This window comes from Mandrillus leucophaeus, unplaced genomic scaffold (genome assembly GCF_000951045.1).
Source record: "Mandrillus leucophaeus isolate KB7577 unplaced genomic scaffold, Mleu.le_1.0 Scaffold747, whole genome shotgun sequence".
In the NCBI taxonomy this organism is placed as follows: Eukaryota; Metazoa; Chordata; class Mammalia; order Primates; family Cercopithecidae; genus Mandrillus; species Mandrillus leucophaeus.
Genome location: NW_012108108.1, coordinates 890,327 through 908,498, shown reverse-complemented (window position 1 = coordinate 908,498; position 18,172 = coordinate 890,327). Strand labels below are relative to the sequence as shown.

At 44.5% G+C, this 18,172-nt stretch overlaps 1 protein-coding gene across 2 annotated transcripts in view; it reads left to right on the top strand.

Moving 5' to 3' along the window:
* Positions 1-1,872: 1,872 nt before the first annotated feature.
* The window catches only part of METTL2A (methyltransferase like 2A), a 30,774-nt gene continuing 14,474 nt past the window's right edge, over positions 1,873-18,172 (top strand). The window contains exons 1-5 of one of the 2 annotated variants that reach the window (XM_011966125.1): positions 1,873-2,013; positions 2,219-2,310; positions 4,297-4,655; positions 5,771-5,820; positions 13,493-13,553. In XM_011966125.1, the coding sequence (XP_011821515.1) occupies positions 1,904-2,013; positions 2,219-2,310; positions 4,297-4,655; positions 5,771-5,820; positions 13,493-13,553 (672 nt within the window). In that variant the 5' untranslated portion in view covers positions 1,873-1,903. The remainder of the gene's footprint in view (positions 2,014-2,218; positions 2,311-4,296; positions 4,656-5,770; positions 5,821-13,492; positions 13,554-18,172) is intronic. The other variant, XM_011966127.1, reaches the window with a different exon arrangement.

The following is an 18,172-nucleotide window of genomic DNA, read 5'->3' as shown; positions in this document are numbered from 1 at the left end:
GTGCCATTGCACTCCAGCCTGGGCAACAGAGCAAGACTCCGTCTCAAAAAAATAAATAAAAATAAAAAATAAAATTAAGTTTAGGATACTTTAGCACATTTCACAGAAAAAAAGGCCAAAGCTGTTTGACATTTAAAATGTCTCCTTTGGAACTAATATAGTAAATTCAAATGAAGACAATGAGCTGTCTGCAAGAAAATGTGCAGTGGGACTGTTGATTGGGAACACTAGCAGCTTTTACTGAGGGGAGAATAAAAGCCCATAGATGAGAAAACAAGATGCCAGAAATAAATGTAAATCAACCACCATATCTGCAAACAGCCGGCCTTGAGAAAAGATAAAAATTCCTTGTACTTGTTTCTGGGTATGGAGCTTGTGTTCAAAATGTTTCCCAAAGACCACAAGAATGGCAAAAGCATATTGTCTTCAAATGAAGTACAACTTCTTTACTATCTTTTTCATTAACTTGCATATTTTTCTTCCTAGAGAGGGCTTACAGCTTGTTCCCATTTCTTTGGAGGAAAAAGTATAGAATCATTCGTTGCTCCCCATAGTTTTACCTACAGAAAGAATTTACAATGGAATAAACAATTACTGGCTGGGCGCGGTGGCTCACACCTGTAATCCCAACACTTTGGGAGACCAAGGCGGGCAGATCCTTTGAGGTCAGGAGTTCGGGACCAGCCCAGGCAAAATGGTGAAACCCCATCTCTACTAAAAATACAAAAATTATCTGAGTGTGGTGGCACACACCTGTTATCCCGGCTACTCAGGAGGCTGAGGCAGGAGAATCACTTGAGCCCAGGACATGGAGGTTGTAGAGAGCTGAGATCCGGACACTGTACTCCAGCCTGGACAACAGAGCAAGACTCCATCTCAAAAAAAAAAATACTAATTACCAATATAATACGTCTAGCACTGCACTAACCCTTTCCTTTTTTTAAAAAATTCATCTTTCCCTTTATTCTGACATTATGACATTAAATAACGTCCAAGAGGTATTGGGGTGGTCCTTGTTTGGTCTCTGCCCTTTCCTTCTTTTCCAAGTGGTATTCATCATGCTTCTCTTGGAAGTCTTCTCAAATACCATTATGTCTATAACATACTTTCTTCTAGATTCTTTTGAGAGCCATTTTGTATTAGATCTAGAAATAGAAATGTAAGGCTGAAATGTATTGCTATGACAAACTATGTATGTGTGTATTACAATCTTAATTGTGCTAATAAGGATAATTATAATAAATATAATACAGATGATTCAAAAAGGTTAGATGGTTATAATAAAAAAAAAAAAAAACTTGTCCTTGGATATTCCATTTGATTTGCTAAGCCTTGTGTTCTCTAATTTCATATCTCCATCTTCCCCTACCCCAACCAAAATATATATACACATTGTGTATACATATACACCCACACTATGAAGAGCTGACCACAGAAGCTGGAAATTGCCCGGTTTCTTCCCACTGCTTGCTACCTTCTTCAGTTCTGGACATCGGCTCCATAGTGGAACCAGGTAGCCTCAACTCTTACAATGATTCTAGATTTTTCCTGTTTTACAACTTGAGGGAAGCTAGGGAACCTGTTAGGGGATCCCAGCATTGAACTGGGGCTCAAGTGGAATGTCTCCCACTTTCTGCCTAACCTGCACGTCCATCAGCACCTCATCAATGAGAAACGACTCCGGGGAGAATTTCCCCCTGCCTGGTCCCCTTCCCTAGAGAGCCCTTCGCCAACCCTGGGGCAGCCCCAAACGACAGCTCCCAGGCTCCACCCGTACAGGGCTCCAGGGCCGCCCTGCCCCGCCACCGTTTTTCCCGCCCAGACTCAGCGTCTTCTGGAAGAGGGAGTGGCCCGTAGCAAGTTCTCGCGTTACCGAAAGCTAAGTGTTTCCGGCTCCGGTGTCATGGCCGGCTCCCACCCTGAAGGTGCGCCTGCAGTCCTCGCCGATAAGAGGCAGCAGTTTGGGAACCGGTTCCTGAGCGATCCCGCGCGTGTCTTCCACCACAATGCCTGGTAATCACCCTGCCCCTCGCCCGGCGTGTCGCTCGCCCTCTGTCCCGCCGCCTCGGAGCCCTCCGAAAAGCCCCTGACCGCCGGCTACGAGTCCAGCTGCCCTACCTGAGGCACTCTCCAAGGGGAGAGAAACTCGTAGGCCAGCGACTTACCCTGCCCGCAGCCAGGACGTGAGGCCCCTAAGCTGCCCATTTGATTTTCTCAGGGACAATGTGGAGTGGTCAGAAGAGCAAGCCGCAGCGGCGGAGAGAAAAGTCCAGGAGAACAGTACCCAGCGGGTGTGCCAGGAGAAACAAGGTGCGCTTAAATGGGCTCTCAGTAGTATCAACAGCCAGCGTACTGCCGAACGCGCCCTCCCGGAGAGGCCAGAGAACCGCGGCCGCCTAGGTCCTTTATTACTGGCCTGATGCAGATCTCAGGAGTAGAGCGGGACGGGGAGGGGATGAGCAAGGAGGGAAAAGGGCTGCATTGTAACAAAATCTTGTTAAGTCGTAGAGGGTTTTTTATATATATAGTTTTACTTTGGAGGAGGGTAATTTTTTCTTTAATTATGTTGACTAGACCCACGTTGATATGGCTAGCCAATGACGACTGTGTGGTCACGCGATCATCTTGGAGCCTGTACTTTCTACATGATTTGCACTTTCCATGAGGAGATGTTTCCATTGAAGCTTCATTTAAGTGATTACATTCTAAATATTGCTGGGAGGGGGGCTAATGACTGGTGACTGTGTGTCTATTACTTGTGTGATGGTTATGAGAATTTAGGGCTTCAGTCAAGGAAAGGTGGATGCAACAGAGTGGAGATTAAGTCTGACCAAAGAAAAGGAGGCCCCTGCTTGAGAGGTGGATGATTTCACTGCAAAATATCCCTAGATACTAAAACTAAGACTGATTGTTCCAGACAGTTGAAGATAGGACTACAAATTTAGTACCCTCTGAAAGAGTTCTGTACAATAAGATTCCAGTTACAAAACATTCACCCTGCATAGTTTGACAGCAACTAAATCAAAGCAAGTTAAAGAGTTGAAAGGGATTTTGAAAATCATATGGTTCAATATTCTCTTTTTATAGTTAAAGACACTTGGACCACAGGACATTAAGTGCTTTTCCCAAAGGTAAGCAGTCAGTAGTAGCAGCAGTGGAACTAAAATCCTATTTCTTAGGGAGTCTTGGTTGATTCAGCAAGTGAGTTGTGAATTGTTAACTCACTCGTTATTGGATTCTACCTTCCATTGTCACTGTCCTGCTCAATTTGTTAGGTTTTATCCTTTCTACTACACTAGTCAAGGCCCCCTGAATCGGCAAGAGCAGTAAACTGAAATCTGGGATTGTCATGGTCACCTTAAAAACAGCTTTTATTTAAACTGTCCATACATCTTTTTTTTTTGGAGACAGAGTCTTGCTCTGTCACCAGACTGGAGTGCAGTGGCAAGATCTCAGCTCACAGCAATCTCCTCCTCGCTAGTTCAGGTGATTCCCCTGCCTCAGCCTCCGGAGTAGCTGGGACTACAGGCGTGCACCACCACGCCTGGCTAATATTTTGTATTTTAGTACAGATGGGGTTTCACCATGCTGGCCAGAATGGTCTCAATCTCCTGACCTCGTGATCTGCCCGCCTCAGCCTCCCAAAGTGCTGGGATTACAGGCATGAGCCACTGCACCTGGCTACTTCTAGGATTTTTTAATAGTTAAAAGTCATCCAGCCGGGCGCGGTGGCTCATGCCTGTAATCCCACCACTTTGGGAGGCCAAGACAGGCGGATCACAAGATCAGGAGATGAAGACCATCCTGGCTAACACGGTGAAACCCTGTCTCTACTAAAAAATACAGAAAATTGTCCGGGCATGGTGGCAGGCGCCTGTAGTCCCAGCTGCTCAGGAGGCTGAGGCAGGAGAATCGCGTGAACCCGGGAGGTAGAGCTTGCAGTGAGCCGAGATCGCACCACTGCACTCCAGCCTGGGCGACAGAGACTCTGTCTCAGGGGAAAAAAAAAAAAAGTCATCCAAAGGTGTAGGAGGATACTTGATAGGTAGTAAGTTCTCTGGTTGATTGTTTAAACAGAATTTAGACTCTCCTGTAATGACGAATAGGGCCTTTCAGGTATAATGCCAGATGGCAGGACTAAATGACCTCAGAAAGGCCTTCAGCTCTGGGACTGTGGCTCTACCTGAGGATACTTTTAGTATTAAAGTGACATTTGGTAAAGCAGGATAATTGACATTAGATATAACTAAAATATTTGAGAGCTGGTTCTTAAAATTCTTTCTTAAATATTTACAGTTGATTATGAGATCAATGCCCACAAATACTGGAATAACTTCTACAAAATCCATGAAAATGGGTTTTTCAAGGATAGACATTGGCTTTTTACCGAATTCCCTGAGCTGGCACCTAGCCAGAATCAAAATCATTTGAAGGATTGGTTCTTGGAGAACAAGAGGAGTGAAGTACCTGAATGTAGAAACAATGAGGATGGACCTAGTTTAATAATGGAAGAACAGCACAAGTGTTCTTCGAAGAGCCTTGAACATAAAACAGAGACACCTCCTGTGGAGGAGAATGTAACTCAGAAAATTAGTGACCTGGAAATTTGTGCTGATGAGTTTCCTGGATCCTCAGCCACCTACCGAATACTGGAGGTAACCTTTTATTGTCTCGGTAGTGGGGCATGTGAAGCTATTATACTTGAGCACGTGAAGTAGCATAGAGAGGGTGACAATATTGGATGATGCTGACTAGACTTGACCCTTTTATTAGCCTGGAACCACCTCCATTTTTGAACTGATAAAATGCCCTCAGTGCAGGCCAGATATCTGGTGGTCATGATGGACAAAGATCACATGGGAATAGCATGTCACTTCCAAAAATTGTATTAATAGCATCATGCTGTACCTGTCACATGCCACTGCATCATACAGGTGAAAGAGCTCAACATGATCATTGCTGTAACCCTGTAAGAAAGTCCCAGATCAGAAGACAAACTGTTGCTTCTCCTCTAATACAGTTTACAGGAACAAAGAGGGTAGTTAGGATGGTGCCTGTGTCTTAGGCCTGGGATAATTCTCTTCCTCTGCGTTTGGATAGTGTAGCAGAGTCTAGACCTGGAAAAATGTCTAGATTGGTATAATATAAATTCATAAATGGGGACTGCACACGTTACTGGAAGCTGATTCTGAAACTGGTTAACCTTGGGATTGAGTCCTATGGTGTGATCTTAGACAATTTCCTTACCCTCTCTGAGCAGTGAGACTGCTGCCTCTGCACCTTGTAGTTATGAGGATGGATATAATGTACGTAAAATGGCTAAGAACAATATCTGGCACATAGTTAAGCCTTTAGTGAATAGTTGCTGTCTTCATTACCACACAGCGCTGTGTTTAGGACAAGGTTGCCAAGGTCCCCTTTTCATACATTTTTCAGCACAGTTGATTACAAATATTTTCACACTAACAATATAAGCTCAGTAAGAAAATACTTCATCTACAGGACCACTTGCTAGAACTCAAAAGATAAAAGCAATCCTTGCCCTTTTTTCTAGACCAGCTCCTTTCTGCTAATGAAAACCCAGCTCTTGTCTTTTTAAGGGTTCCTGAAGTCAAGATCGAAATCAACAAATGTCATGGGTACTGTTTAGCTCTGGTCACTACAGCTTCCCTAATACAGTTAGGCCAGCTTCTTGTTGATTATTATTTTTCTAGCTTTAGGGAATTAACTCTGGAAAGTTCTGTGATTAATAGTTCATTTCTGTCTGCAGGTTGGTTGTGGTGTGGGAAACACAGTCTTTCCAATTTTACAAACGAACAAGTAAGTATGTTGTAAAAGTTAATGATAGCAAAGAAGATAAAAGTGAAGGTTGGCTGGGTGCATTGCTTCACGACAGTAATCCCAGCACTTTGGGAGGCCAAAGCAGGATTGCTTGAGGCCAGGAGTGTGAGACCAGCCAGGGCAATGTAGCAAGAAAAAAAAGTAAAGGTTTTTTTCAAAACTTGCTACATCAAACTATCAGTAATGGTTATTGGAAAATATGGATTATGTCAAATTCAGATTTCTACATTATTCATTTATGGATTGATTGAATTTGATTATCTTTGTCATTTGGAAAACTAGACTTAAAACTTGATAGTGTAACATGTAGTGCTACCTTCTAAGGAACAAATGTGTTCACCTTTTCCATTCTCGTGATCTCTGAAGAACAGTCAGCGGCTGAGTTGTCATCACCCCCATGGTAGAGTTGAGAAAGCTAACATACATGAAGACGTCTCCTGTTCTGATGAAAACACTCTGTTTTGTGTACTTAAACAGAACACTTCTGACACCAAATGTGCGGGGTTTTTGCCAACACTGACCAATTCAACAACAGCTGGGTGTCCTAGAATTGTCCAGAATTGAATTAATTCTGACACTGTCTACTTGGAGTTGGTATCAGATTGCACAAGTTAAGGATTTGGTCCCAGAAGACTGCCCCTGACTTCAGATGCCAGTTGTGAATCTGGCCCTCCGTGTTTCTGCCCTACAGGCTGTAAATCAGGGGAGCCCTATCTCCAGTTCGATAATTGCCTAGAATGACTCACAGAACTCAGGGAAGCACTTCACTTACATTTATGTGTTTGTTACGAAAGATACAGATTAACAGCCAGCTGAAGAAATAATTAGGGTGGAGTTCACAGGATCTCACACTCAGGAGCTTTGTCCCTGAGGAGCTCAGTGCAGGGCCCTCCTAGCACACGGATGTGTTCACCAACCTGGAAGCTCATCAAGAGTTTTTTTTGTTTTGAGACAAGCTCTTGTTCTGTCATCCTGACTAGAGCACAGTGGTACACCCAGAGCACACTGCAGGCTGAAAGTCCTAGGCTCAAGCAGTCCTCTCACTTCAACCTCCCAAGTAGCTGGGCCTACAGACACATGCCACCATGCCCAGCTAATTTTTGTTTATTTTTTGTAGAGACAGGATCTCACTTCGTTGCCCAGACTGGTCTCAGACTCCTGGGCTCAAGTGATCCTCTTGCCTCGGCCTCCCAAAGTACTGGAGTTACATGCATAAGTCACCATTCCCAACCTCAAGAGTTTTTATACTCTAGGATACAGACTTATGGGAAAATTAACTTTAAAAGGAGAAGAAGGTAATAGTTTTCATACAACATAATCTGCATTTCTATTCAGGATGTTGGTGGGTGAAGCTGAAAGAAAGTTCCAGTCTATTTACCCTTCCTGGTGTTGGCCCCACCCCAGGTCGTCTCATTAACATAAATTCAGTGTGGTCCTGGGGGAGTTCATTATGAATAACAAAAGATATGGAGTCTTGCTTCATCACCCAGGCTGGAGTATAGTGGCACGATCTCGGCTCATTGCAACCTAGGCCTTCTGGGTTCAAGTGATTCTCCTGCCTCAGCCTCCCTAGTAGCTGGGATTACAGGTGCACACCACTACGCATAGCTAATTTTTATATTTTTAGTAGGGATGGGGTTTCACTGCATTGGCCAGGCTGGTCTCGAACTCCAGACTTCAGGTGATCCACCTGCCTCAGCCTCCCAAAGTGCTGGGATTATAGGTGTGAGCCACGATGCCCATCTTGCTGAGGAAATTCTTAAGGTTTTTGGAACTCTGTACCTGGAACCACAAAGACCAACACCAGATATATTTATTATAACATACCTGTTTTGTTCGAGAAGGAGTCTTGCTGTGTTACCCAGGCTGGAGTGCAGTGGCATAATCTTGGCTCACTGCAACCTCTGCCTCCTGGGTTCAAGTGATTCTCCTGCCTCAGCCTCCCAAATACCTGGGATTACCGGCATGCGCCACAATGCCCAGCTAATTTTTGTATTTTTAGTAGAGACAGGGTTTCACTGTATTGGTCAGGATGGTCTCGAACTCCTGACCTCAAGTGATCCACCCGCCTCTGCCTTCCAAAGTGCTGGGATTACAGGCGTGAGCCATGGCTCCTGGCCCTATAACTGTTTTTAAACCCCTTGTGGAAATGACATTCCAGTTCTGTATTCATTATTGGAATCCAGTTTCTCAAAGGTTTCGTATAATATATACTTTACCAATTTAGTCCACGGTATTCATTAACAGGATTGAGTAAAACATTAGCCTCATTACCAATATACATTTAAATATTTCTACAATTTGTTCTCAGAAATTTCTAAGAAAATGGCAGTCCTAGTAGCTAACACTGAAGAAAAGAGATTGTTCTGCTCTTGAAGTTACACTCTGAGGAACCCACCTCAAATGGGAGATTGACTTAGCTTCAAGTTGTGGCCATTAATCATCAATATCATCAATGAATGTAAAACTGAATGGCAGTTCAGATGGCATCTTTGCCACAGCCTCTTTATGCCATTTAAATAAGATTGCTGTGTTCAATATCTTGCTAGAACCCACTTGTTCATGTAATTCACTGGCTCAGAATTGACATGTTTTCTACTGCCTGTGAATCAGGTTTTTAAATTGTTGGGCATAGTTTTCAAGGTCCTCTGTAAGAATGTGCCCTATAAAGTATGTCCTCTTATCCCTCAGTGCACTGGTCACACCTTTCATGTCTTCCCCTGATTCCATACCTTTCCAAAATGTCCTTTGTTTCTACTACACTATTTCCTTCCTTCCTCATATTCTAGATCAGAAGCATCTAGAAAACCTCCCTAGTTGATGTCGTCCAGCTGCATCACTCTGCAGTCTTTTTTGAGACAGAGTCTCACTCTGTCGCCCAGGCTGGAGTAACTCAATATCGGCTCACCACAACCTCCACCTCCCAGGTTCAAGCAATTCTCCTGCGTCAGCCTCCCAAGTAATTGAGATTACAGGTCCCCACCACCACACCCAGCTAATTTTTGTATTATTGATTGAGACTGAGTTTTGCTCTTGTTGCCCAGGCTGGAGTGCAGTGGCGCAATCTTGGCGCACCACAACCTCCACCTCGTGAGATCAAGCGATTCTCCTGCCTCAGCCTCCCGAGTAGCTGGGATTACAGACATGTGCCACCACACCCAGCTAATTTTGTATTTTTAGTAGAGACGGCGTTTTTCCATGTTGGTCAGGCTGGTCTCAAACTCCTGACCTCAGGTGATCCACACACCTCAGCTTCCCAAAGTGCTGGGATTACAGGTGGGAGCCACCGCACCTGGCTCATTTTTGCTTTGTTGTTGGTGGTTTTTTTTGTTTGTTTGTTTTTGAGACGGAGTCTTGCTCTGTCTCCCAGGCTAGAGTGCAGTGGCGCAATCTCAGCTCACTGCAAGCTCCACCTCCCAGGTTCACGCCATTCTCCTGCCCCAGCCTCCCGAGTAGCTGGGACTACAGGTGCCCGCCACCACGCCCGGCTAATTTTTTGTATTTTTAGTTGAGACAGGCTTTCACCATGTTGATCAGGCTGGTCTCAATCTCCTGACGTTATGATCCGCCCGCCTCGGCCTCCCAAAGTGCTGGGATTACAGGTGTAAGCCACCATGCCCAGCCTAATTTTTGTATTTTTTTAGTAGAGACAAGCTTTCACTATGTTGGCCAGGCTGGTCTCGAACTCCTGACTTCAGGTGATCCACCCACCTCATCCTCCTAAAGTGCTGGGATTACAGGCATGAGCCACCACGCCCAGCCCACTCTGCAGTCTTTACAGCCTTTTTATGTTTCTTGAGTTACCCTTATTGCCCTTTTTTTTTTTTTTTTGAGACAGGCTCTCTATCACCCAAGCTAGAATGCAGTGGTGCCATCACAGCTCACTGTAGCTTCAGCCTTCCTGGGCTCAGTTGATCCTCCCACCTCAGCCTCCCAAGTAACTGAGACAACAGGCGTGTGCCACCACCCCTGCTAATTTTTGTCTTTTTTGTAGAAATGGGGTTTTGCCATGTTGCACAGGCCAGGGTTCTTAATATTTTTTTAATGTATCTGATAAAGTCTTTGGATCATTTCTCAGGCTAATGTATTTTTCATTTGTTTTCTTTTTATATATAACAGCTTTTTGGAGATACAAAGTGTGTAATACGGTGGTTTTTTTGTTTGGTTGGTTTTCTTTTTTCTTTTTTTTTTGAGACAGCATCTTGCCGTGTCGCCCGGGCTGGAGTACAGTGGCACAATCTTGGCTCACTGCAACCTCTACCTCCCATCTTCAAGCAATTCCCCTGCCTCAGCCTCCCGAGTAGTTGGGATTACAGGCGCCCGCCACCATGCCCAGCTAATTTTTGTATTTTTGGTAGAAACGGGTTTTCACTGTGTTGGCCAGGCTGGTCTCGAACTCCTGACCTTGTGATCCACCCACTTCAGCCTGCCAAAGTGCTGGGATTACAGGCGTGAGCCACCGCGCCCGACCATAATACAGTGGTTTTAAGTTAATTCACGGAGTTGTGCAGCCATCACTGCAGTCAGCTTCAGGACATTTTCATCACCCCAAAAAGAAGCCCCATACCCATTAGCAGTCACTCCCCATTTCCCGATTTCCCCCAGCCTCTAGCCCTAAGCAACCACTACTCTACAAATGCACGGATCTCTATATAGATTTATCTTGGGCTAATTTTAAGTATATGAAGTAAAATAGAGAAAACCAATTATTTTGAAATGCAGTTCTATCCTCAGATCCCAATTAAGGACTCTGATTTTAAAAGTAATACTCTCAGCCGTTCATATTCACCTGTTCTGCATCCAAGGATTCAAGCAACCTTGGATTGAAAATAAATAGTACAGGCTGGGCACAGTGGCCCATGCCTATAATCCCAGCACTTTGGAAGGACAAGGAGATAGTATCACTTGAGCCCAGAAGTTAAAGACGAGCCTGAGCAACATAATGAGACCTTGTCTTTACAAAAACTTAAAAATTAGCCAAGCATGCTGGCATGCACCTGTAGTCTCAGCTACTTTGGAGGCTGAGGCCAGAGGATTGGTTGGGGCTGCAGTGAGCCATGATCACACCACTGTACTCCAGGTGACAGAGCAAGACCCTGTCTCAGAAATAGTACAACAATTTTTTAAAACATAACTATTTACGGCCGGGCGCAGTGGCTCACGCTTGTAATCCCAGCACTTTGGGAGGCTGAGGCGGGTGGATCACGAGGTTAGGAGATCGAGACCATCCTGGCTAACACGGTGAAACCCCATCTCTACTAAAAATACAAAAAATTAGCTGGGTGTGGTGGTAGTATCTGTAGTCCCAGCTACTCTGGAGGCTGAGGCAGGAGAATGGCGTGAACCCGGGAAGCGGAGCTTGCAGCGAGCCAAGATTGCACCGCTGTACTCCAGCCTGGGGGACAGAGCAAGACTCCATCTCAAAAAAAAAAAAAAAAAAAGTATATCACTATTTACATAGCATTTATATTAGGCATTAGAGATGATTTAATCTATGCAGGAGGATGTGTGTGGGTTGTATGCAAATGCTACACCTGAGACCATTGTGTAAGAGACTTGAGCTGGATACCTAGGGATAACTATATGACCTGTAGAAAAAGAAAAGCACAGGCCAGGCGTGGTGGCTCACGCTTGTAATCCCAGCACTTTGAGTGGCCAAGGTGGGCAGATCACCTGAGGTCAGAAGTTCGAGCCCAGCCTGGCCAACATAGAGAAACCCTGTCTCTACTAAAAATACAAAAATTAGCCAGACATGGTGGCAGGCACCTGTAATCCCAGCTACTCAGGAAGCTGAGGCAGAGGTAGCAATGAGCCGAGACCATGCCATTGCACTCCAGCCTGGGCGACAAAAGCAAAACTCCATCTCAAAAAAAAAAAAAAAGATAAAAGAAAAGCACAAAGAGGCCAGGTGTGGTGGCTCATGCCTGTAATCTGAACACTTTGGGAAGCCAAGGTCAGGAGTTCAAGACCAGCCTAACCAACATGGTGAAACCCCGTCTGTCCTAAAAATACAAAAATTAACGGCATGGTGGTGGGAAGCTGTAGTCCCAGCTACTCGGGAGGCTGAGGCTGCAGAATCACTTGAACCCAGGAGGCAGAGGCTGCAGTGAGCTGAGATTACCCTACTACCATCCAGCCTAGGTGACAGAGCCGAGACCTCATGTCAAAAAAAAAAAAAAAAGAAAAGCATAAAGAAGAAAACAACACTTGCCAGGCACAGTGGCTCATGCCTGTAATTTCAGCACCTTGGGAGGCCGAGGCAGGTGGATCACCTGAGGTCAGGAGTTTGAGACTAGCCTGGCCAACATGGTGAAACCCCATCTCTACTAAAAATACAAAAATTAGCTGGGCATGGTGGTGCGCACCTGTAATCCCAGCTACTTGGGGGGCTGAGGTAGGAGGATCACTTGAACCCAGGAGGTGAAGACTGCAATGAGTGTTTTAGAAAGCAGAAGCTGAGTCTGATAGAACTTAGCCCATGACCTTAATGGGTACTCGGCAGATGCAGCTGCCTGGCTGATTCAAGAACAGGACAGGCATGGCCCCAGCTTCCAGAGCAGTACTGTGGAATAGAACTTTGTGCAGTGATGGAAATGTTCTACTGCCCTTATGGCAGTCACTAGCCACGTGTGAAATGTATCTAATAGGACTGAGAAACTGAATTTTTAATTTAAATAGCCACAGGTAGCTAGTGATTACCACAGCAAATGCTGCAGCTTCCCAGGTTTTTAGTCTTGATTATACCTCCCAAAAGTTGTCTGCTCCAAAGGTCAACAGTTCAGCAGGAAGCAGAGCCCATGCCTTTGAGAAGCTGGAGGTATTGCATACTCCCAAAAATCCCAGGGTCTCTCAAAGAATGAGCCCAACAGTGCAGAAGAGCTCTGGGCTGTTGTTTCTAAAACACAAGCGTACAGCCTTCCTCCTCTCCCATTTTTATTTAGACCTGTCCTGACAAAAAGAATTCTGGCATTACAAATTGTTTTGCATTTTGATGTCTTCAGAATAAATATATAATATGCTTCATAATGGAAGCAATTTTGATGGTTTTAAAATCAACATTTTTTGTATTGCTACCTTGTGCTGAGACTTGTGCTAGATAGTGAGGATACCAAGAGAAATAAGCACAGGGATTTTGTGTTGTTCGTCTTTATCTCCTTAGCATCTAAGATAATACCCAATACATAGTGGACCCACAGTAGTGTTTGGTGAACTAATAAGCGAGAGGTGTAATCTCTGCTGTCACAGCACTCACCCACTATGTGGTGGGGGCCAACAGACAGGTACAGATGTGTTCCTGGTGTGGAGAAAGTGCCAAGGTAGCTCAGAGCGGAGAAAAAAGAATTCTTGTGGTGCTATCAAGCAAGGCTTCATTTGAGGGAAACGTAGGATTTCTGTAGATGGAAAAAGAGAAGACATTGATTTGGAACTCACTGGTTGTTTTATAAACTTCATATTAGCTATGTCCACACAGCCTCCAAAAGGATATAATTCAAAAAGGATTTTAACCAAAATATGTTGTGACTAATAGATACAGTTTATTTGAATGAATGATGGTTTTTCCCGTTTGATATTTTAACTCTACTACACAAGAATGAGAGTAGACATAGCTCAATTTGTAGTCTCATTGTTCTGTCTTTTCTGCCCATTTCAGTGACCCAGGACTCTTTGTTTACTGCTGTGATTTTTCTTCCACAGCTATAGAGCTGGTCCAGGTGAGTAAAATGGCTCCTATTGGGAATTTCCACTGATTAAAGGGAAAAGGTTCTCCTAAAAATCAAGGTCTCTGTCTGTGTTCTTATTATATGGTCTGTTTTCTTATGGTCTAAAAGTAAAAGATTTACTAATAACAAGCATACCTTATTTTATTGCAGTTCACTTTATCACACTGTACAGATGTGGTATCCATTCATATATTGAAAGTTTGTTGTAACCCTGCATCAAGCAAGCCTACCAGTGCTGTTTCTCCGCCACCATATGCTCACTTAGTGTCTGTGTGTCATGCTTTGGTGATTCTCAGAATATTTCAGACTTTTTTACTATTAATATGTTATAGCGTGTGATGTTACTGTTGTACTTGGTTTGGGGTTCCACAGATCACATCTGTGTAAGACGGTCAACTTAACAAAACGCATGTGTTGTGACTGCTCCACCAACCGGCCATTCCCCCATTTCTCTCCCTCTCCTCTGGTCTCCCTGTTCTCTAAGACACAATATTGCAATTAGGCCACTTCATACTCTACAGTGTCCTCTGTGTGTTCAAGTGAAAGGAAGAGTTTCACCACGTTGCCCAGGCTGGTCTCGAATGGTAGCTTACACTTGTGTTGTGATTATTAAATTTAATACACAATTGCATAAACCAATGAAATATGATTGCAGGCTGATGGGGTGACTCATACCTGTAATCCCAGCACTTTGGGAGGCCAAGGTGGGCGGATCACGAGGTCAGGAGTTCAAAACCAGCCTGACCAACATGGTGAAACCCCGTCTCTACTAAAAATACAAAAAAAATTAGCCAGGCTCAAGTACAAAAAGTGGTGCACACCTGTAATTTCAGCTACTCAGGAGGCTGAGGTAGGAGAATTGCTTGAACTCAGGAGGCCGAGATTGCGCCACTGCACTCCAGCTAGGCCACAGAGTGAGACTCCATCTCAAAAAAAATAAATAAAAATACATTATTGGTCGGACACAATGGCTTAACGTCTGTCATCCCAACACTTTCGAAGGCCAAGGCGGATGGATCACTTGAGATCAGGAGTTCAAGACTACCCTAGGCAACATGGTGAAACCCCATCTCTACTAAAGAAAAATACAAGAAATTATGCAGGCATAGTGGTGGGCACCTGTAGTCCCAGCTACTCAAGAGGCCGAAGCAGGAGAATCACTTGAACTGGGGAGGCAAATGTTGCAGTGAGCCAAGATCGTGCCACTGCACTCCAGCCTGGGCAACAAAGTGAGACTCCATTTCAAAAAAAAGAGAAAAAAAATAGTTTATTGCTAAAACATGTTAATAATCATCTAAACCTTCAGCAAGTTGTAATCTTTGCTGGTGGAGGGTCTTGCCTTGATATTGATGGCTGCTGACTGATCAGGGTGGTGATTGCCGAGGGCTGTGGTGGTGATTGCTAAGGGCTGGGGTGACTGGTGGATAACAATGAAGTTTACCGTATCAATTGGCTCTTCCTTTCATGAAAGATTTCTCTGTAGCATGCGATGCTGATAGGATTTTGCCCACAGTAGAGCCTTCAAATTGAAGTCCATTCTCTCAAACCCTGCTGCTACTTTATCAACTAAGTTTGATGCCATTTCAAAACAAAAAACCTTTCTTGCCATTTCAAAACAATGTTCACAGCATCTTTACCAGAGTAGATTTGATCTCAGTAAACCACTTTCTTTGCCCATAAGAAGCAACTCCTTACAGATAAGGATACTGGGAGGGAGGAAGGGAGGGAAGGAGGGAAAGAAGGAAGGAAGGAAGGAGGAAGGGAGGAAAGAAGTAAAGAAAAGAAGGAAGGAAGGAAGGCTAAAAAAGAAGCAGCAATGAGATTGCAGCAATTCAGTCACATCTTCGGACTTCACCTTTTTTTTTTTTTGGAGACAGTCTCACTGTGTGCCCAGGCTGAAGTAGAGTGACACAATCATAGCCCACTGCAGCCTTGAACTTTTGGGCTCAGGAGACCCTGATAGATGATTCCATTGGGGTTCTTTGAGTTACAAGTAACAGAAACATCTAGACAAACTCAAAGCAATAAAGGAGAATGTCATAGAACCTAACGGCACAAAATACAGCCCCAAGTTCCTAGTATCTTACCTCTCATTGCCCAGGGCCCATTTGTTTTTTCCCTCTTTGCATACCAGCTTTCTCAAGTCAGTTTTTCCTGGTTTTGCACGTGGCTCCAACGTGCTTGCTCCTCCTAGTCCCTTACAAGTTCACCCTCTTCAGGGGTTCATGGTGCCTCACTAAAACAACTGTGTCCCAGTTCTGAAGTCCCTGGAAAGTCTAGTTAACACAACCTAACTGGTAAATACAGCAGCCCTGTTTGAATCACTTTTGGCCAATGAGAAACAAACTCACATATTTGGAGAAGATGGACATTGAAGGTAGATGCCTTAAAATGTATCTGTTACGGCCGGGCACGGTGGCTCACGCCTATAATCCCAGCGCTTTGGGAGGCCGAGGTCAGCGGATCACGAGGTCAGGAGTTCGATACCAGCCTGACCAATATGGTGAGACCCCGTCTCTACTAAAAATACAAAAATTAGCTGGGCATGGTGGCGCACACCTGTAGTCCCAGCTACTTGGGAGGCTGAAGCAGAAGAATCACTTGAACCCAGGAGGCAGAGGTTGCAGTGAGCCGAGATGGCACCACTGCACTCCAGCCTGGGTAAATAGAGCAAGACTCCATCTCAAAAAAAAAAAAAAAAAAAAAAAATGTGTCTGTTACAATTGGCCAAGTGTGGTGGCTCACGCCTTTAATCCCAGCACTTTGGGATGCTGAGGTGGGTGGATCACTTGAGGTCAGGAGTTCAAGACCAGCCTGGCCAACATGGTGAAACCCTGTCTGTAGGTTAAAAAACACAAAAACTAGGCTGGGCACAGTGGTTCCCTTTAATCCCAGCACTTTGGGATGCTGAGGTGGGTGGATCACTTGAGGTCAGGAGTTCAAGACCAGCCTGGCCAACATGGTGAAACCCTGTCTGTAGGTTAAAAAACACAAAAACTAGGCTGGGCACAGTGGTTCATGCCTGTAATCCCAGCACTTTGGGAGGCCAAGGCAGGCAGATCATCTGAGGTCAAGGGTTCCAGACCAGCCTAGCCAATATGGTGAAACCCCATCTCTACTAAAAATACAAAAATTAGCCGAGCATGGTGGTAGGTGCCTGTAATCCCAGCTACTCGAGAGGCTGAGTCAGGAGAATCATTTGAACCTGGGAGGTGGAGGTTGTAGTGAGCCAAGATCATGCCATTGCACTCCAGCCTGGGCGACAAGAGCGAAACTCCATCTCAAAAAAAAAAAATACAAAAACTAGCAGGATGTGGTGGCGTGCACCTGTAATCCCAGCTACTGGGGAGGCTGAGGCAGGAGAATTGCTTGAACCTGGGAAGCAGAGGTTGCAGTGAGCCGAGATCGCGCCACTCTAGCCTGGGCAACAGAACAAGACTCTGTCTCAAAAAAAAAAAAAAAAGTGTCTGTTACAATTATGTATAATGCTGTTAGGGCAGATTCGGGATTGGTAGTGCCATGTTTTTGGAATTATTCATGAAGTTAAAGACCAAATGAATATTGAAGCCTATCTTTACTTCAGTTTTTGCTAACAAAGTACATTTAAATTTTCTACATCTACAGAAATAGATTTTCCTGAAGAATTCTATGGTTTGTGTAATATTTTCTAGTTGGGAGTTATTTTAAATCATGTGCTTTGTTTGTTTTGAGACAGGGTCTCAATCACTCAGGCTGGAGTGCAGTGGTACAATCAAGCTCACTGCGGCCTTGATCTCCTGGGCTCAAATGATTCTCCCACCTCCTGTGTAACTGGGACTGCAGGCACATGCCACCACACCTGGCTAATTTTTTTTATTTTTTTTATTTTTTTTTGAGATGGAGTCTAGCTCTGTCGCCCAGACTGGAGTGCAGTGGTGTGATCGCAGCTCACTGCAACCTCTGCCTCCCGGGTTCAAGTGATTCTCCTGCCTCAACCTCCAGAGTAGCTGGGATTACAGGCGGGCGCCACTGCACCCAGCTAATTTTTTGTATTTTTAGTAGAGACAGGGTTTCACCATGTTGGCCAGGCTGATTTTGAACTCCTGACCTCAGGTAATCTGCCCACCTCAACCTCCCAAAGTGCTAGGATTACAGGCATGAGCCACCGCGCCCAGCATTTTTTTTATTTTTTGTGGCGACAAAGTCTCACTCTGTTGCCTAGCTGGTCTCAAACTCCAGGGCTCAAGTGATCCTCCCATCTCAGCCTCCCAGGGTGCTGGGATTCTAGGTGTGAGCCACCATGCCTAGCAGATCGTGCTTTTTTAAAGTGTGTGCTGTCTCTCTGCTTATGAATGTTTTTTTTCCCTGTTGGTCACTCATTTTCATGATCGTTTTGCAGTTCTCAGATCTGACTTCATACATGAGAAGTATAGAAAGTACACAAGAATAAAGAATAAAAGTAGGGGAGTCAGGAATGTTCTATTTTAAAAGCAACCATTAGATTCCTCACCATCTCCCTTCAATTATTCCTGATCTTTACTCTCTGAGTCCTCCCTGAAATAACATGCTATTAGGTTGATGCAAAAGTAATTGCAGTTTTTGCGATTACTTTCTCTTTTTTTTTTTTTTTT